This window comes from Sylvia atricapilla, chromosome 15 (assembly GCF_009819655.1).
Source record: "Sylvia atricapilla isolate bSylAtr1 chromosome 15, bSylAtr1.pri, whole genome shotgun sequence".
NCBI lineage: Eukaryota > Metazoa > Chordata > Aves > Passeriformes > Sylviidae > Sylvia > Sylvia atricapilla.
Window position 1 is genome coordinate 15,720,341 of NC_089154.1, and position 21,734 is coordinate 15,742,074.

At 39.4% G+C, this 21,734-nt stretch overlaps 1 protein-coding gene across 5 annotated transcripts in view; it reads right to left on the reverse strand.

Moving 5' to 3' along the window:
• KCTD5 (potassium channel tetramerization domain containing 5) overlaps positions 1-21,584 on the reverse strand; it is a 28,158-nt gene extending 6,574 nt beyond the window's left edge. For 2 of the 5 annotated variants that reach the window (XM_066330339.1, XM_066330340.1), the window contains exons 1-7: positions 21,306-21,584; positions 15,410-15,518; positions 14,217-14,308; positions 13,547-13,642; positions 10,404-10,520; positions 6,538-6,663; positions 3,961-4,019 (exon numbers count right to left, since the gene is read on the reverse strand). In XM_066330339.1, coding sequence (XP_066186436.1) covers positions 3,975-4,019; positions 6,538-6,663; positions 10,404-10,520; positions 13,547-13,642; positions 14,217-14,308; positions 15,410-15,518; positions 21,306-21,539 — 819 coding nt within the window. In that variant the 5' untranslated portion in view covers positions 21,540-21,584 and the 3' untranslated portion in view covers positions 3,961-3,974. The remainder of the gene's footprint in view (positions 1-3,960; positions 4,020-6,537; positions 6,664-10,403; positions 10,521-13,546; positions 13,643-14,216; positions 14,309-15,409; positions 15,519-21,305) is intronic. The other 3 variants (XM_066330342.1, XM_066330341.1, XM_066330343.1) reach the window with 3 other exon arrangements.
• Positions 21,585-21,734: the final 150 nt, after the last annotated feature.

The following is a 21,734-nucleotide window of genomic DNA, read 5'->3' on the forward strand; positions in this document are numbered from 1 at the left end:
TTTAAATCATCAACACCCATTTTACTTCCAGTTTGACTATTTTTTCTTCTTCTCTGTTTCCGATTTTTTTGGCTTCTCCAGCGAGGAAAGGATCCAAGTCTTAGGACTGACTGTTCAGGCAACATTATTTTAATGTTGCTGCTCTAAACTGAATCACGACCAGCAATACTGAGGTAAACTGTCAGGCTGCAAAATACTCTAGAACTGTGTCAGCAGGCTGTAAAACCAATCATGACAAAAGGCAAACACAGTATTAAGCAAAGCTTCAAATGTACTGAGCACAAGTACTTAAGAGTGTTAATCTCTAAGTAAAAGTCTTTTGATACTTCATTTTCTTTTGCTTCTTGATAGTTTCCTTAGTATTGGGAAGAGCTCTTTATTTCAAAAGCTGATAGAAAGCACAATCCCTGGGCAATGGCAGAGCTGCCCCAGATGGAATTTCCTGCTATTATGACCTTGGTGTAGCCTGATGTTAGAAGGAACACTCAGCAGCAGCCTCCAGCCCACACAGACACACCAGTCTCTGTGCTCGCAGGGGAGGGCTGGCAATCGCTGCACACAACAAATCCAAGTATGGTTTTACATTTTAAAAGTTGCCGTACTTGGTTTCCTGTTAATATTGTTAAACTGGTAATGATGTCATTCACAGTGACTGAAGTCAAGCAAGGTCTCAACTGCTTTGCCCAACTCTACGGGATTTTTTAAGCACTGGTGCTCATAAAGCACCCGTTTCCATTTGTGTAGCTCAGGAACAGTTCAGAGGCAGTGTGGCATTAGATCAAATCATTAAAAATCCACTTTATCACTTGCTCACTGTACTCCCGTCTACACCTGGATCTAGCTCTATGTATACAAAGTTCTTTTTCATTTCAAATTCAGCATTATTGTTTTGAAGTTATGAAGCCAGATGTCAGTGCAACTACTTTGAAAAATTTCCGAAATACAGAAAGACATTTTCCCCCAGCCATGTCATGCTTTAAGGTACATTTTAGAAGCAAACACCTCTTCTTTCATGAAGATAATTCATGAATGTTACACATGACTATGTGTACTAAGCAAAAAGCATTTCATATGAAACTGTAGAAAAGATGTAAGTGAATTCTGTGGGGAAAAAACAGGCTCTGTAAATTACTCAGCAACTGCTTGTCTAATACATGCAAAAGCGACTAGATAAACGTACAGACAACAGTGCCACTGATACCAACTCATGGTACTACTACAGTGTCATTGTAGCTTCCATACAACGACCTGGATGAAGGCTTGAAGCCAAAATTCCCAGACTGAGTTTTACTGCAAGGTGGGGAAATATCTCAGGAGCAGATATCATCAATGTTTCATACTTAAACTCCTTCCCCAAGGATTTGCTGTTGGTCAGAGCAGAGAACAAAATGCTGGAGTAGATGCCCACAATAGAGGATAACAGTCTGACACAGCAAATGGAGTCAGTAAGTGAAACCATATCCAACAGAGACAAAACCGTGTCTGAAACAAACACCTGTGTAACTAGAAAGTAATACTGGATCTATTAATTTTGTTAGTATTTCCAATTCAGTATTAAGTTCATTGATTCCTAGAAGAGCACTTGCAAGATGAATAGAACTATTTTCTGTAGCATCAGGAACACATGCAATAAGATACAGCTGAGCCAGATCTGGACACCGAATGCTGCACACTTCACTGAGCCAGAAATCCCAACACCAAGCTGAAATTCCATTCTATCAGGCAATATTTTAACACACTTTTCTTGGTATTTCTTCTGTAAACTTTTCCTCTACTGAAAGGAAATCATAGAATCACAAGAGTGGGTTTGGTTGGAAGGGATCTTAAAGACCATCTCATTCAAACCCCTTCCATGGACAGGGACACCTTCCACTGTCCCAGGCTGCTCCAAGCCCAGTCCAACCTGGCCTTGGACACTTCCAGGGATCCAGGGACAGCCACAGCTTCTCTGGGCACCTGTGCCAGGTGTTTCACCACCTTAATGGTAAAGAATATTCTCATTATTATATTCAAATCTAAAGCTAGCCTCTTTTAGTTTAAAAACCTTGCCCCTTGTCCTGTCACCACAAGTCCTGGTAAAAAAGTCTTTTTTCATCATTCTCACGAGGCTTTTAAAGTATTGGAAATGCATTAACATTGGCCCTGGGGCTCTCTTCTCCTGGCCCAACAATCCCAACTGTCTCAGGCAGTCTTCACAGCAGAGCTGTTCCAGCCTGCAGGCCATTTTCATGTCTCTCCTCTGGACCCAATCTCACAGGTCTTTCTTGTACTGGGAATCCCAGAGCTGGATGCAGCATTCCAGGTGGGATTTTACAAGAATAGAGCTGAGGCAGAGAATCACTTCCCTCAACCTGCTGGCCATGCATCTTTTGTTGCAGTCCTGGACAACACTTTCTAGTCTGCAAGTATTGCTAGCTCAAATTCAGGTTTTTCACCCAACAGGATCCCCAAGTGCTCTGCAATGCTGCATTAAATCCATCTATCACCCAGTCTGTACCGATACTGGGGACAGTCACAACTCCAGTACAGACCTGCTGTACTGAGGATTCTCCTTATTTTCACATTCCTCTTCTATTTTCCCCATAGGTGCACCAGATTCAAACCGGGCTTAAAAATTCTAAACAATGCTGAATGAACTCTCATATCCTAGGGGCCTGAGAGTGATTACTTCTTAGGGAAGCAGAACATGAAAACTATTTCTTTCCACTCAAAATAAAGGTGCTGCTGATAAAGCAGTGTTTTAAGGACTGTTTGCCTCTCAGGCAGTTTAAGAATATTACATTCAACTCCAGCAAAGTGCCAGTTTCCTTTGTTTCAATAAAGCTCCAGGTTTGATCCGTTTCTTTCAGCCATTCCTGAAGACCTGGCAGAAGGCTTTACATACCCCAGCAGTGGCTTCTCTTAGCATCATTTCAGAAAATAACCTAAGTTCTTTTTCAGCCATGTGCAGCGACTTCATGGGATCACAGCATATCCTGAGCTGGAAGGGACCCACAAGGATCTGTCAGTGATGATCCTGGCCCTGCACAAGACAACCTCTAGATCCACACCATGTGCCTGACAGCACTGCCCAAACTTCAGAGGTAAGTGTAAGGCTGCTTTTTTTTTTTACAGCTAAAAAGAGATCAGGTGTATAGGTGAGAAGCTGAAGTTTAATCTCATGCAGTGGTAAGCATCTTCAATTTATACAGGCTGAAGTGACCACCCACACCATACCACTGAACATTCAATGCAATGTTATCATCCAGACACTACAAATAAATATGAATAGTACTCAAAGACACATTAGGAAAAGTGCCTAAGTTGTTTTTTCAGATACAGCTTTTTTTGTGCTCTTCCCCTTGTGACTTTTAATGTAACTTCATGTTCAATCAGATGTCAAACTAAGTGGAAAGGATTCCTCCTCAGAGTTGTTTCCTGTGATAAATACAACTGTAACAGTAAGATTACACTATTTACTTATATTTGCCACATCTTTACTAAAAAAATCCTTAGTTTCAAAATTATCAGTTAAGACCACCTTCGGACTACCCTTGCACTCAATCAAGTTTGTTAAATTATTGCCAAATCAGACATTTACTGAAAACGTATACGGTAAGTTTGTATCAGATGCCTCTTCATGTGAAAAATCTTTCTGACAGAAAAGCTGGTGCACATAAAATAAGAAAGAAACGAATGAATGAAAAGCAATTCTGGCCCTAGAATCTACATGAAGAACTTCCCTTCTCAGCAAAGCTTTAAAGATACTACTCACAATGCAGTTTGTAAAAGCAACACTAATTATTCTGTCAAAGAAGCAACACCCAGAACAGGAATTCTACCTTTGCAACCATGCCACAACTATAATCACAAACACACACACACACACCACCAGGACTAGCCAGGACAGAACTAGTGGGGGTGGGAATCGGATGGGACAGAAAAGCAGCTGGTTAACATCCCAGGGCAGCTAGTGCTCACCATGACATTTACACTTAATCTGAGTCATTCATATCGTAATCCGTTTCTTCATCCTCACTCTGAGTGGCATGCAGCATGCAGCACGTATGAAAGAAGGAAGGGAAAAGAAGAGATTGCAAGTGAGTCAGAGCTGCAACAAAGTACAATCCACTTACACCTGAACCATCTGGCAATGACACTTACTCACTTTTACCTGGAACCTCCACTCTGTGTATAAAAAAGTATGACAGCTGACCATTTCAAGAAGGAATGTAACAGATTTCAGGACATTTTCCTCTTCCAAATATCCTGAAGTCAGCAGACAGAAGCCAACAGTCAGGTCAATAAAGTGGTATGAAAGAGAAGACTGCTTGTGGGAATATAGTAGGTTATCTTTTGGTTGTGCCACGGCTACTAGTAAAACTCAGTGGAACTTTTCAAGATGAATTTCCTTTGCTTAGATGTTGGAAGCAAAGGAAAGGAAAGGTTACACAGAAGGCATCTACTAACTTATTATGCTGTTAAGTTAAAAAAAAAAAAAAACAAACAAAACCCCAAACGAAAAAAGTCCCTGAGTAGGAAGGAAGGCAAAGCTTCATTAGATGGCTATCAGAAGATACTTTCTCCTATGCTGAAAATCCAGGACTATTAACTAAAACTGAAGTGCTTGTCAATAAAAATAATATACTGGCAGGTTTTTTTCTCTAACTGAGTCTGCTGTAAAAGTAATAGGAGACTTTCTTGTAAGTCAGTCCCAGTCCATCAATATATTATTCTGTATATAAAAGTGGACACCAGAATTTCAATCATTTGATCTTCATGAAGACCAACTCAGACACTGCTGGGACTAGAGGACAATGCCTGCTAAGAGGGAACTATGGAGACAACATCTCCCAAAGTTAAGATTCCTGAACACAGCTGTCAGAAACCTCTCAAGAAAATAATAAATTATTTTTCCTTTATTTTCCCAATCACAACATATACCTATACACAAAATTATGATCTTTTAGAGACATAATATGAAAAAAGAATTATTCTTCAAGTATTGCTTATTAATTGCTTGCAGTAGCTTAACTCTTCCAAGACCAAAGGAGGGAATGTTATATCTCTAACAAAATTAACAGTAATTCCTATTCATCACAGTGGTAAAACGATGCTCTGCTCTCTTCTCTGCAATGATGACCCAGGAGCACATTAATGGAGAGGTCTAAGACAGCCTGTCTCAGCACTGCTCCAGCTACACACTCAGAATGCAGTCTCAAGTAGCTTTTGGCTTTTAACACTTGCATTTGATCCATACTTTCTTTTACATGAAGGAAGGATGCAACGTAACTCTGGCAACTTCTGAAATCACCTGAAAATGCACTACCATTCCTTATGAAGATGTTTATTAGGCTCTAGAATTCCACACTTTATTTCAGGTAGATACCTCAGCCCTAAATTATTACCACACATCTCTAACATGTCAGCTTCCAAAGTCTTCCTCAGGCATCCTGGCAAAAGCAGACATTAACTAGGGTTTTGGAAGACTAAGACATGGCTCACTCAGTTCCACTGTTTTACCCAACTGCATTAATCCTTTACAACTCTTCGAAGTTTTATCTTAACAGTGATGAACAGAAATTACTCATTTCACTAGGAATCCAACATACAGCTTAGAGCACTTTTATAGTGCAAATTATAAGAATTATTCCATATGTGTAGCTGCAAAAGTGTGTTACAAAGCACAAAAAGTAATGAAGTTTCATCTATTTGAGGCCTCAGTGCCAAGACTCAGATCCATTCTTAGTGTTATTTCAAAATCAATTTCTTTGAAGGTGATTCTTGAAAAAGAAAGTTTTGATGATTTACCAATTGTTTCTCACTTATATAAGGGAAACCAAAAAGATTTTAAGCCTACTACAGGTGTATCCAGTTTGTCTGTAGTCATCTGATACAAAACACCAATACAACAATAAAAGCTGTTCACTATTCATGACAATGAATACACTTACATTACAGAATTGCTCTGCCTTATGGCTAGTCAGCTGTGGTTTTATGTTTTCCTTTTTTTTTGCACGAATTCCAAAATACAACTGAGTAAAATGCTACGGTACTGTGCCCATTAAATCTTTTTGTAAAGTTGGTTACAGAAAGTAAACTTGGTAGAACCCTGAAAACATTTAGTACCCTCATTTTATAGCATATTACAGACTGTTTTACAGAGACAGCATCTTTCAAGTCCCATTCTTGACAGTAAGATTCTTCAGCTGAAGCCAAGCAAGAAAAACAGTTTTTAACTGAACCAGTGCCATTCAAATGTATAAGAAACAAAACCTAGTTTCCCAGCTCTAAAGAGAAACTATCTGCTGACACCTGAAAAATCCAGGCACTGAAAAAGTACACAGTATTGCATTTAAATAATTCAGGCACACATAACAAATGCATGCTGACTGTACCATTTACAGTCCCTCATACAATGGACAAGGAACCATTTTAGTCCTGAACAAGGGAAAAAACGATAACTAAATAATGGTCCAGAACAGAGGTAGATCTACCATGACTCGTGGAGCCCATCCAACTCAACACCTTTCTTTAGTCCAGTGTCTAGTGACTCACCTTTGCTTTTTCACTGGGTTCACTGGTTGTGCCATAAGGAGTGTTATGCAATTCCTTTGAGACAACACACAGAAATTCAGCCTGGTCTTCATTGCCATAGTTATAGGAAGAACCAATACTGACCAGCTGAAAGATGAAAAAAAAAGTCAATTGCATTTCCACATAAAACAAATTTCATGAAGTCTCATGATTAGTACAAACACACCTGACTCTTCAGACTGTAGGTTGTGCCTGAAGCATGATTCTCCACTTCAATGCAAATACGTTTTGATGTTGACAAATACAATGACATACACACTCTGATGATAAGATACACACGGGCCTTTTTAAACAGTTACAGAAATAATGTAATTATCCTGTGAAAGAAAAGACTGTGGAGGCAGGTCAGTGGAGAAGTAGCTCTGTTTCTGTTATTTACTGGAAACCTTCCTATCCTCCAAAGTTAATTTTGTATGTGGTATCTTAACGTGGCATGATTTCACATGTAAATGGTGCATGCAGGAACCTCTTCAGCCTGAAGGGATACCCATCACTACTTATAGACTAATGGTATTTCTATCAAAACATATTTTGAATGAACAAACACAATATTTGCATCTGGCTGGAAAACAACAAGACACAGTATGGTGGGACATCAAGATCAACATCTGAAATTCATACATACTGCTACAAGGAAGCTAATTAAGGAAGTGCTACAAGCAGAAGCCATGTATAATGAAATGTGACCTATTTACAAGTTTCTACAGTCTCTATATTCAATGATAAATGACAATTTACTGAGAAAGAAGAACATACTCAAATCAGTACTACTTATGCAGCAGGTTTATCAAACGGCAGAAATTGTCTTACCTTACACACAATACACTTACCTAATGCTAGAAGCTTTATATAGTCTGCCTTTCCAAGCCAGATTCAATTCAGATGTAGCTGGTGCATTTATTTTAAAGTTTTATTTCAAAAGCACAAGATAATGTGTGATCTACAAGGTAATGTCAGATCTACTGACACAGAGCAAAGTCCAAAACATAAAACTGTTGCACAGACACTGTGTCATTTTGTCATTACCCAAGCTATATTTAATCTATCTAGCAAACCACCACACATATACAGTAAGACTGCCCTGTTCTCCAGCCTCTACTATACGATTTAAGTGCTCTAGAAATGGCCACATGGAAAAGACCTAACTTATTTTTTTAGGGTAACAGCACTTAAAACACTGTAGATATCTCTGTAAAGACAAATAGCGTACTACCATTAGTCTAGCAGAACACCAAAGAGAGTAAAAGATTTGTTAAAGCATGAAAGATGAAGTGAAGATGAAATCCTGATCCAGAGTTTGTACTTAAGGGATAAAATTATTCCCCCAACAAAAACTGAAGTTAGATCAAGGTTAAAAGCAGCTTCCATGTAGCGCTGTCAGAAGAAAACAAAGAGTCATTGTACTTTCTAAGGAGAGGACAGAGATGTTCAGATGTTCCTGCACTGCAGTAAGACAGCAAACCAAGCACTTCCACAGATGGACAGAGCCAAGGTCTACAAAAAGCAGCAGGCAGTGTGTCTACATAATGCATCAACTTGATGCCAAGCCTACGCACTGTCAGAAGTTTTGGAGCCTGATGATATCACAGCATACAGGGCTCAGCCTTCCATGAGCAGTACTGGCCATCAAAACCCATCACTCTCAAATTATGTACTTTAACTACACTGAATGTGACCACCAGAAACCCTGCCTCCTCCCCTTCTAACATCACTCTAGTTCTGCAAAATATATACATAATCAGTAATGAACACAGGCTGACGCAAAATTAACGTGTTAAAGACGTTTTTCCAACCAAAACTCTGTAATGAAGCTACAAACATCCAGGTTTCTTTAGAAGCACCAATGCATATAAAGACATCATTTACCTTGAGATGTTAAATCAGCTTATCTTTCATAATGAATACTCTGCAATCTGCACCATTACATATTTGTATAACATAGAATCACAAAACCCACAGTGTAACTAGTTTCTTGGTTGCACAAGATGGACTGAGAAAGTCTACTAAAAAGCTGGAAATCAACCCAAATTTACTTCATATATTGATAGGATTTGTTCATTATCTTCCCTACCAACAAAAATATCATGCACAAATTTTCAGAAAAAAACAGTAGTTAAGTTGCCTTAAACCCAACAAAGTGGTATAAAGTTTACACAATACATTGTATAGCAATGACAAACCATTTAGTACAAAAACAGTAACTGCTTCAATTGTTAAGGTAAAAGGTAGGACATTAAACAACATTTTTAACCCACTTAAAGGCAAGAAAATATTCAGAATGTTTGCATATCTATTTAAATAAAGCCCCTCAAAGTGCACCTTCTCTGATGAGAAGTCTGAAGAATAAAATCCAAGTATACAACTGAATTAGTATACAGTTGACTCTTCTTGGAAAACGGCAACAACTCATTATCAGGTAAGGTATGGTAACTACCAGAAGGAAAAATACTTCTTTACTAATTGACACTCTAAAGAAACAAATGAGCTCTCTGAAGGTAGATACCATACAAGATGCAAACATCAGCCAAATCATCAATCCTGTTTCAACCAGGTTAACAGGTCTTCAGTTGTTAGCTACTAACAAATGCTTCATAATCTAACCATGTATATTAACCTTTTGCACATTAGTCCTTTTAAGAGACATGGTAGATTGAATACTTTTATCCAGTTGTTAAGGACTATAGATTTCACTGACTGCAAAACATCTAATGACTTTTTGCAACTACTGATCAGTTGATAAAGTCACTTTTGCAGAATTAGACCCAAGTTGCTCAAAACTCCAACTCACAGTACTCTCATAAGAAGTTTCATATATGTGCAGGTAAAAATGTGTAATTTGCATAGTAGCAACTGCATGCTAAAAATGTTATTGTAGCTTTCTGAAACGATCAACAACAACAAGGCTGATGGCAGAAAAAGCAACAATAGAAAATGACTGCAGGTTAGAACTGAACTGCTCTGTCAGGAACTGAGATCAGAAACACGTATTTGCACTCCTATTCCAAAAGTCACTCCATTGTTCCCAGTATTGGTGACAACACTTTAGGAAGGATGCTGATAAACTGGAAGATGACCCCTGCCATGTCTGTCTGTCCCCACACTACCACTCCCATCCCACCCCCCAAAAGAAGCCATAACACATCAGAGTTATCTGAGGTATGAAAAACAGGTCAAAGGATTTCAGATTATACAGACTATTGTTTCTCAAACTTTCTGAAAACACAAACTGTTTTGAAGCCACATTTGCTTCATATGGCTTAAATTACCAAGAACTTAAGGGAAGATAAAAGAACCTGTTGAAACTGTAAATTTCATAGATTTGTATGCTTTTATATATATACATATGTACATACACATGCATATATCTGTTTTTCTGTACTGGTTTATTCCTTCCATGACTTGTTCCATTACACTCCTTACTGATGCAGTGTGATCCTTTTTAAGCATCCCTGTGATCTCCAACAGTGGCAGAACTATGGTTTGAATTGTGCCTCTTAGTTAACAAGTATGAATCAAAGACTGTTAATTTTGGAGAAAGGTTTAAGGAAAAGAAATTATCTATTGAGGAGGTAAGAACTCCCCCTAAGAAAAACCTTGAACTAAATAACCCAAGGTATTTTTGTTTGTTTGTTCTTCCATTATTTTTACAATGTGGACATTCACCATGTGTAATGAAATATCGCGAATATAAATAAAAGCCAGTCACAAATACACACAAACTGCTATGTGCTGTACATCCAGAAAAAAAGTGGAATGGTCTGAAAGCAGCAGAAACGCAAGGAGGCCAAGCATATCAGTGTGAGGGCAAAAAGAATGGTGTGACACACCTCACTGCAGCATTTCTGGCAGCATCTCTCTTCCCCTTTCACCTCCCGTGACACTATCAGCAGAAACTCTGACTGCTGAGCCCGGCCACAGCTGTACTGGGAACCTATACTGACAAGCTGAAATAACCAATCAAAGCAAAACACAAAAAGAAACCTTTGTAAAGCTGAAGCACATACCGTTATCCAAATTGTACAAGTAACAGATGAGCTCAAACGTTCAGGTAACACTTGCCACTAGAACAGGTTGCTATCAAGCTGAAACTTTCATTTCAATGTAACATTCACCGAGGCAGTTGCAAAGCCCTTTTTAATTTAAATGGAACTTAAGAGTTACTGATAAGAAGATAGAAAACTCCCCATATAACAGTGCTGTAGCCAACTACTCTGAAAAACAAAGTTTGGTGCATTCTTTTCCTGTTATACATTGACAAGTGGAGAAGGTAACACAGATATAAGACTGGAAGGTGTTATGTAAAGCAATATATAAAGCCTGGGTATTAAAGACCTGCCTATTTTTCTAAATACTGACAAAATACAGCTAAGGAAACATAAGAAATCAACAAGAGGAAAAAACATCGAATGGTCTAAATTAGTTTTAGAAGGAGTAATTTACAGAAGATTCAAGAAAATAACTGGAGTGTAAAAATTGTCTTGTTCCCACAAAAATCACTACCAAGAACACTGGCCAAACATCCAACAAATAAGATTTAATAATTTAAAGTTCAACTTCAGCTAAATTTCTCAACCTCCTATTACAATTAATAACACATGGCAATTCCTAGCCCATTTAAATTAAAGCACAGTTTATCAGTGCACTTCAGAGAGATCAGATCTTTAAACTAAGTGTGAAGAGTTAAAAAACAATTGCCTATTCTGAGTAAACTGGAGATTTTGACAGATGAGAAGGCCTATGAATACTACCTATATATATCCTGCTATTGTACAGGAATAATTTTGGAGACAGCATTTAAATACCATCTCCTCGTACAGTAAACATACTTGCAACTGCATTATGGTGTCAGAGTCAGGTTACAATAATCATTAAAATTTAGATGACCAAGACTGCTGCTGTCTAAAGCCTTTCTATTCAGCCACTTTGTATAGTCTACAGTTTTTTATTCTGTTGTACTGCCAAAATACTGGTTTTTTTCTGATTGCATGAAGAGGCAACAATTGAAGCTAAAAATCCTCTACAAAATAACCCACAAAAATGGAGCATCATAACTTTTGGTAATAGATTTTGGACTGGGACTAATACATAATTGTACTGTTCTAGCAGGGTCACTGCATCTGCATAAGTGCACCAACAGCTCAGCACCTTACACTCCTATTTAATAACCATATACAATCAGAATTAACAATAAAATTTTGAAATGCTAAGCATAAAAACCCTTTTTTTTTTTTTTTTAAACCAATCACTTGTACACATTATATGTGGCTCAGAGCACAAGAACTCTCAGCCTGTAAGAATTTCACTCCTCTGAAAAAGCTGATGATTCCATCTTTTTTCACACACACACATGGTGGGTGCCACCCTGCAGCCTGCTTCTGAAAGAAAGCATGCTGCTGAGCAACATGGGCTTAGAAAAAATCACAGAAATGCTACAGTGTTTGAAGGTACTAACAATAAAACTGTTTAGGCACAATATTCTAGCCCTGTTTCAAGGGAATGAGGTCTGATCCAAGCAGGTCTGCAGTCCAAAGAGAATGGCCTAGTGTGAGGTAATGAGATGTTAGGTATTATGAGATCATACAGCTGTTGTGTTTATCTGCTTCAAACTACGTGTTGAAAAACGTGCAACATGGGAGAGGGAGGAAGTAGGGAGACAGCTGGATGAAACAAAGATGCAATGTCCAAGGAAACCACTGGATTCTTCCAGCTCTAGAAGAGATTATAATAGGTCTTTCAGCAGTTGCACTGTCAAAGCAGTATTACTCTCAAATACAATATCCCCAAAGGGTTTAGGATAGGTAAAAGATATGGTGTCATTTAATCTGCTCAAAAGTAAAGGAGCTCTATTTATAATAAAAGCTAGTTTCTCCTTACAAAGAAGAATGTTGAAAAACCTTTTTCCATGCACTGGCCAAAAAACAGTCATGTACTAAGTGAGAGTTTTTTTCAGGGCCATAAACAACATTTAGCTTGTGGCATGGCAAACAGACCTGGTAATACCTGAAGCAGAGTACTGAAGCACAAAAAGCTTGCTCTGTGCCTGTTTTGTCCACTGGCTCATGCCTGTCTCTGTGTCACTAGCACCTTACACATTTTATCAAATATAAACAACATGTTCCCTTTTACCTTTGTGTCATGAACATTTTTTAAATGTTGCTTTGTCACGTTATTAGACTGAGACTGCACAGGATAATGGGCTTGTGCTTATTTCAATTTCTCCTATTGTAAGTATCAGACACTGAAAAAGGTGCTAGAAGATGTACATTTGTGTTTCAGAGTTAAAAGATTTGTTGCTCCAATGCAGTTTAAATACTCTGCTGGATTAGGAATGTGAAGGATGAAGCAGCTGTACAGTTAATTTCTTACTTACAGAGACTATCAAAGATAACAGATAGATCTTGTGATTTTACAGTGTGTTCTTGAATGTACACACAAAGCTATTTTTATGCACTGCAAAGAACAAAAACATTCACATAGCTCACAGCTACCAAACTTCACATCCACACAGGTTAAAGTTCACCCTTCCTTTGTGTATCAGGTTTTTTATCAGAAGAACCACTTTTTGGGCCTGGCAAACATTTATCTCCCAAACTCATCTCTTTTACCCAGAGCTCTTCATATCTAACCTACCACTGATATAAGCTTGTATTAGTTAATTCTGGTTCATTCACCCTTCCCCTGCTCATGTGTAGACACTGAAAAATTACATTTCAGACATGCTGCAGATGTTTTCATAGAAAGTCAGCAAAATTTACCTCCTGGAAAGCTACATTATTTTGTTTTATGATGAATGCAAACACAAATATCACATTTTAACTTAGCTGTGTATGTTTATCCAAATTCTGAAAATGAATGAGTCAAAAAAGATGCGTGGAATTTAATTTACATTCCTCTTTCAAAAAAGATACTTCATACATTTTTATTTTTTTTTAGAAGACTGTGTTAACTATATCCCATATAGATTTTTTACCTGTTCAAATTTCCAGCCATCGGACATTGTGGAAACCATTTGAGTGAGTTCCTCTTCCTGACACTGCAGCACTCTGTATACATGTTTGACTGGCACCTTCAAGAAGAAAGAGAAGATGCTCAACAGGACATGGAATTCATTATGTTTGTGACTCGTCTGAAGTTGGCAGCTTTTACACCACTTTGAACCCACCCAGAGCAATGAACAATTAGGACCATTTTAGCTGAGACCTATAGTAAATGCTATCAGAGCAACCCTGCAATTTGGCAACTTGGCTTCAAGAGAAATGTGTCAATAACAACAGAAGTTTGGAATACCTCCATAAAGACCCAGTTACTAGGGAAGCCTGAGCAGCAGAGTTAAAGAACAAACTTTATCATGTTCACTTTCACAGCAGTGTGAGCTGCTATAAGAAGAGGACATTTTGGAACAATTACTTAGAATGTTTTCAGTTTTTGAACGAGATCTGTGAACTTTGTAAGTGGACTGTCAGGAGCCAGCAATTAAGAATATTAATCTTTGTGTACTAGTGGTTCCAGATCATGCAGTGATGGAGGTCAGCCATTCAATATCTTACTGGGGAAATCAGGAGTTACATAAAAACAGACGGAACCCACTCACTACTTGTCATAGGACAAATAATCAAAAGCACACGAGAAAACAGCCTCACCTGTGAGATTTTGCTGTCTCTTTCTCTTATTTTGTCCTTTACCAGTTTTATTAGAGATGTGATATTGTAGAATTCAGCCTCTTCCAGTACACCTAGTGTGAAAACATTTTTTGGGAAGACAGAGTAACTAAAGATTCCAGGCCAAAATCACCGACCAGTTCATAAGACTATCCTCTCAACAGCTACAGGAAATTAGTTATTTTTTTCCCTATGATAAGATAGTTCAGGCTTCTTTCAGGTACATGTAATTCAATGTTTGGCTCATTCTAAAAAATAGTCCTAAAAATGCCCCAAAGAAAACTGATGCCATTTCACATACAGAATGAGGCAAGAAACAAAAAAATGCAGACAGATACCGTTCCATAGCAGACTGCTAAGACCACCATACCTCAGGCCCTGCCTCGGGCTGGAATGCAAAAGAGATATTTAAATATCCCTACTGAAAATCTCTGGAGCTGCTAGCAAGCAGAAAATTTTTCTACCTGTCATTTGAGATCTTAGAGTCTGAAACAAAAACTTAAAGATACATACTGCTTCTAGTCACACATTCAAGGCCTACCTGCTCTCCACACAGAGTATGCTTAACAATGTACATGGAAATTATATTTCACACAATTTCTTCCTAGTGTTGTTAAATTGTATTTCCCTTGATAAATTTCTTCAATACGCTATCAATACAGTTTTATCACTATGTGTTTTAAAAGAGTCATCCTCCATTAGTGTAAAATGGATACAAACTGGGAACAAGGAGAGAGAGGCTGGGGCAGAATTCAGTCTTTAAAAGTGTATTCCACACATATGAACATGCCAGAGCTTCATTCTGAGTTTGCTTTACATCTTGTAAAGCTTGTTTCCTAGGCGGCATTCCTTTGCTGAAAGAGGACTAAACCCAAATATTTCACAGTCACACAGGAAAGGTACAAGGTTATACACTAAAAGGCATCTGTGCCCTTGTTTGAACACTGATGTTCCAACTGAGAATGGGAGTTGTGAAATCAGGAATCCTACTCAAAATGCTCAAATATAAACCCCATATACTGTAACTGCATGATACCTGTCAGTTTTGCTGAAACAGATAGAAATGCTGCACTGGTTAAGGTTTGCCACCTTGCTCTAAGTTAGTTTTGGTGACTCAAAAGAAGTGAAAATAATAAGTAAGTGGCAAGCAAACAAGGTATTTAGACACGTCTTACCTTCCTCTGCTAGGTCCTTGTTAATCACCAGTTTCCCGTGCCTGAGATAGTTCAACACTGGCCCAAAGTAGGTGGGGTCTCTGTCTATTAAATAGGCACCTGTTTCATCCTAGATTGGAAAAACAAACAAACACAAACCAACCAAACAACCCAAAACAGTAACAAGAACGCCAAAGCCCCAACCAAAGAAACCCAAAACCCCACAATGATTTGAACACCCACATGTGAACTGCAAGCTAATATTCATCTTGCAGTGAGCCACATCCCTGAAAGCTGGATTTATTAAAGACAATAAAAGGAATTAAACAATAAAATTGTCATGGTATCAGACTGATCGATCAAATCATTCAATACACAACTTCTCTTATCTGATCAATCCTCCCAACCCCTTAAGAGTTTTAATATTTCATCTATAAATATATTTACATTACCAAAACAATTCGAGAATGTACAACATACAGAAACAACCCAAAGAAATTAAAATAGCTGGCAACTGTACAAATTTTAAGCTGAAAAGTATTATTTAGTAAAGGAAAAGAAACCAGTGGAGTTGGAAAGGAAGATCCAACACAGATAAAAGGAAATGCTGTTTTAAAGAAAAAAGCCCTGTACTTGGTCATCATCTCAACTTCCAAAACTGGAAGTCTTCCAAGTTAAGAAAAACAAATCTTTATCTATAATCTTCTTCATTAGTAATTTTTTACAGTGCAATGTTTTCTCACATCACCTTCTGAAGCAATATTGGTCATCAGCTCTACACCACTACAGAGACAGAGAGGTGGGTCACAGAAGCAAAGTGATTAAAAGCTCTAAATGAAATCTTAATTACAATGGCTAATTCGCTCCTTACACAAAAGGCCTGAACTTTTTTTTCCAAGGCCTACATTATCTGAAATTGTTTCTTTCTGAGCTGACTTCTATATATTAAACAAGCCTCCAGCAAAGCCACAAAGGGAAGAAGCTACGTCAAGCCTTCTCCTTCAACTTCCACCTTATGAGAGGTCATACATGAAAAAAATACCATCTCAGTAGTGCCATAATTTACTGTGAGAAGTCTTTCAGCTTGTCTTGAAAAAGAAAAAAAAAAAAAAGGCCCACAAAAGTGCTATATTTTTTGCTGTAATGAATTTTTTTGTTTGCTTTTACGTTAGTAAATAAATACCAACAGTTAAAGAACTCTGGCTAAATTCTAACAGCATGCAACCCAAATTCTGTCAACAGGATTCACTTGAGCATCTAAACGCCTTGCAAAAGTCACTCGCCCAGATTACAGACATAGGAAATATGCATTAACTAACATTAAGAGGAGGCTGTGTGTCTTGAACACTGACCTGACAGCTCAGATAGGTTACACATTGGCACCAGGATGTCAAGAGTGAAAAGATAAACCAATCAGTAAATATTGCAACCATATGCAAATAATGCACAGGCAAGTGAGGCAAAAACTTTACTTCCTCAGCATATTCCTACAGAAAATGCCTCATTGCTCCTCCTTTTGAGTGAGCTGCCTGAATATCCCCCAGTGTATGCTAAGCACTTCATGCTGAAATCACTAAGAAAAGCCGATTACACCAGATCTTTAAGGACATTTATGTAAACAGAAATCCAATACAAGCTGACACAGAAGTGTAGTCATCTGCTCTACCTGGAACTCTAAAAAATACAGGCTGTAAGTCTTTCAGAATATTATCAGGACTGTTTTTATCCACATGTACATGAAACATACTGTATTATAACATGTAATTAGCATTTTGACACTTTTAATATAAACAGTTTTATAGTAAGATAAAATAATTAATTGCAAATGTCATCCAATTTGATCTGGACAATTTAAAGAGTTTGCATGTACATTACTAGCTTTAGGCTTGCTAGCTTAAGTATTAATGGACTTTGATGTCCCAGCTATGCAATTTCCTCTGCTAACTAGTAAATTGTTTTTCTACAAGCTTCAAGCAAGTTTGAATCCTCACTGACACTACTAAAGCAGGTACTTTGAAGGCATTTCCCAAACTTCAGATGAATACCACAAATGTTAGACAAACCTAACCCCTAGTAAGGTTTCAAAGGTCTCTCTCTTTTAGATGTATTTTATACAAACAGGTGTTAATGTTTATCAGCACAGCAGCAGAAATTCAAGTTTCCTCTCCACTCAGTACAGTCACATCACCCCACACTTAGAGGTGTCTCCTGCAAACGCTGACATTCTTCACAAGAACACTCCAAACAAATGCACGTTGTCTTTGTGCATCCAACCCTACACTGCTAGTTCATCACATGACTGATCTCCACCCAGTTCTACTTTGGCATTACATTCTTCTCAAGAGCTTTTTCTTTCTTGTCTCTAAGTCCCAGGCCTTTTCCATGCCTGCTCATGAGGACACCACTCAGAAGACAGCACTGCCCACATCCAGTGAAGACTGTGTTGTTTATTACCACTCCCACAGCAGTGTTCAGTTCAAGTTACAAATTCCATGGAATTTTAGAGGAAACCTAGTCACTTGCTCTTCAATTTTCAATCACCTGGTTCAGCATACCGATGAAAAGTCAGCTCAATTACAATTACATTCCTTTGAAAAATACTGACCAAAGCAATAAAATGATCATGTATTCCAGTTGCAAATGTCTTCACTTCAATCTTTATAGAGACTGAGGCTCAAAGGAATCATAATGAACACTTACCCTGACCTTAGTTTAAAACACACAAAGAACTCAATTTATTTATAGTGAAATTTAATCTTTAGAAAGTAGCAGTGAAATGTAACCCTCCCAATAAATGATTACTGTCACTGCTAATATTATGTACTTTCTAGCAAGGACATCTACAGTTTGACACTTTGCTAGCTGGATTTCACAACACCTTTGCTACACTGAATAGGCTTCACTATTAGATTTCTTGTCTCCACGTATGTACTTCTGGACAGAAAAGTCACTTCGTAAACTTCTTGCCAAAAAAAATTTTGTTCTTTAGAACTTTTCATCAGATCTTATTTCACCTTGTGACTAGCCACTGCCCTGCTGTGACCTTGAAGTGGGGATGCTAGAACCCAGTACAGGATTCCAGTAGGACTCAAAAGGTGGATCAAATACACACACCTCCCTGATCCCATTTAACAATCTTCCCAGGAACTGCATTAAAACACTAGCTGAAATGTCATAAAATCATTTCCAATTAATTATCTTCATTGGGATCAATACTGGATCTGGATACACTCATGTCATACCACCAAGCTCTTGGCCCAAAGCTGTATGCTCTAATGTGAATGTTTTTTAAAATGACACAATTTACATATTCTGAGCTCTGATAAAGGCAGCAATATGCAGAGAAATACATCAATATTTGGTACTAAATCTGGATTTATAAACAATTGCTTCCCCATCATCTGTACTTTTTAAATATTGAACTAGTGAATTTTTCACAAACTGTGTGGCCTAAAAACGTTGAGTATCTGCAGACTAGAGTACTTACCAAAACTACATCAGCAGTAGCACAACCCACCTGACAAGTCAGAAATCTCATGGACAAATGAAGTGCATCTGTTACTACTTAGAATAATGACTACAGCGTAGCTATTTCTTACTGCTGACTGGCAAGGCTGCACTACCAGGAAGACTTGGATTTCTGTAAAGCACTCAGTGCTTTTGTGCTTCCTTCTTTGACAGATTCTACGCCAACTTTAGAAAGGCATTAAAAATCCAGCATGAATACTACTACCAAACCTTATTAAGAAAGTTTGAAAATCTCCTTCCTAGGGGAAAGTTGTAAGAATGCTAGAGCAGTTTGAAAAGAAAAACTGGTATACAGCTCAAGTAGGAAGATGCTGAAGCAGGGAAATATATGTGAATTAATAATTATTAATTATTACTTCATTATTAAGTAACACAGTAAAAGCATTAAATTAGTTTAAAAATTATGAAAAGGCAAACAAGGCTCTGCTTGTCTATTTTTATGTATTCATCTCTAAACCAAGATTTAAATGGAAAACAAATCCTATTCTGAACAGTAAATATGACCACTACTGCTCATTCATTTGCTGAAATTGTTCTCAAACAGTTTTAAATACAAACTTTGGAGTGACACTGTGAAACATCCTAAATTCAGAGGGTCAATGTCACTATCTTATTCCATTCAACACTAGTTTGGCCACAGAGTGTGCCAAAGGTTAATCTTTCTTCCATTATGAGTGGAAACATAGCTGACAGCAAGAGACAGGCTGCCCTGCCCTACTCAACACTAGTATCCAAAGGCAGTTTAAAGGCAATATGCTACCTTCCTCCAAGCCTCTCAGTTCTTTACAGCAGCAAGCATTAAGGCAATCAGAGAATCACAGAATATCCTGAGCTGGAAAAGACCCACGAGGACCGAGTCGTGCTCCTGGCCCTGCACAGCACAGCCCCAACAACCCCACCACGTACTGAGCTTTGTCAAGCCCATGGCTGGGGCCATGACCATTCCCTGGGAATCCTGTCCCAGTGTTAAACCCACCCCTGTGGAAAGAACCTTCTCCTGATACCCAACACAAACCTCCCCTGACACAGCTCCACGCCGTTCCCCTGGACCCTGTCCCTGGCCCCAGAGGACAGAGATGGACACTGCCCCTCATGAGGAGGATGCAGACAGCGATGTGCCTTCCCCTGGCCTCCTCCAGCTGTTTCTCATATGGCTCCCCTTCAGAAACTCTGCTCCTCCTTCAGATGCTCCCTAAGAGCCCGAGATCCTCCTGATATTGTGGTACCCAAAGGTGGCTGCAGGACTCCAAGTGAGCAGTGAGGACCCAAACCAGAGCAGAAGGGGACAATGCCTTCCCTTGCCCACTGCCAGTGTGGGCCTGATGCACCCCAGGACACGGCCGGCCCCCCATCTGCCAGAGCACAAGGCACTGCTTTATCTTTTCATACAGAAACCTTAGAGGAATGCTTTTCCTACTCTCTCCCAAAGACAGCTGGCCTATCAGCAAACCACCTACATTTTTAAATTTATTTTGATAGGTTAGTTTATGCTCTCCATAAAAATCCCAATAAAAACCAAAGACAACAACCAAATTCCCATACCAGCACACTTCAACTTTTTTTTTTCTTTTAACTCAGGAACATTACGTTCTGTTCCCTATCTTAAGTGTTCAAATATCCTTTCTGGAAGTAATGCCTGAAAAAATTATGAAATCTACTAATCTCACTGAAAAAAAGTTTCAAAATTTATATATACTAGGCAACTCCTTATTTTAAACCTGTTGGTTATAGGGTTATAAGCTGTTCCTTTCTTCTCCCTAACTGCACTGAAAAACGTCTTTTTGTCTGTGATGCTCCAAAATCTCTTTCAGAGTCAGCACTACATAACTTATAACCATTACTACATACCACACCACAAATAAAATCTTAATAACTTTTTTCCTCTACGAAAAATGAGTCAGAGTGAATATCAAAATATTCACCCAGAACTTGCAATCTATGCAGAACATGAAACATTCTTCTCCAAGAATTGCTGAAAAGACAGAATGCTACGTCTAAGCGAGATTACTATCAAAAGTACTTTACTCTGCTTCTAGTAATTGAACAAGAGAATAATGACAGTGCAGAAATAACACAACGTTAGTGCACACAGATACTCCATTAAAACTATACCCAGTCAGACAACATTAAAAAATTACACACGCGTACAAACGATACTGTGCTCTCTGCTGTATTTACGAGCAGTTTTGCTATTCACGAACCCAAGCGCTTCGCACATCACTCACAAGCACCGCTCCTCGGAAAGACTGTCCGCGGCACAGGAGCCGCCGTGCCGCCCCTCACCGCGGCGCCGGGCCCCGCGCTCCCCTCACGCCGGCGGGATCCGGGCCCCGGGCGCAGCGCAGCCCCGGCGCGGCAGGCGGGGAGCGGGGAGCGGGCCCGCGCTCACCTTGTCCGAGTCCAGGTCGGGGTCGGCCTGGCACAGGCGGAAGAGGAAGGACTTAGGGTCCCTGCAGAGCGTCTGTCGAGTGGTCAGGAAGCAGGTGCCCCCCACGTTCAGCCGAACCCACTTGCCGGGCCCCGCGCCGGGCAGCGGCGCCGAGCTACACCGACGGCAGGGCCCGCCCGCGCCCGGGCCGCCAGCCGGGGACACCGGGAACTCACAGTGGTTCTCCGCCGCCATCCTCGCCGCCGCCGGAAGGGGCCGCCCCGGCTGCCGGGCCCCCGGCGCCCCGCCCACCGGAAGCGCCGGAGAACAGCCCCGCCCCTTCTCGCCCGGCGGCCCCTCACGGCGGCTGGCTGTCCCCCTCACGGCCGGCTGTCCCCCTCACGGCTGGCTGTCCCCTTCACACGGCCGGCTGTCCCCCTCACGGCCCGG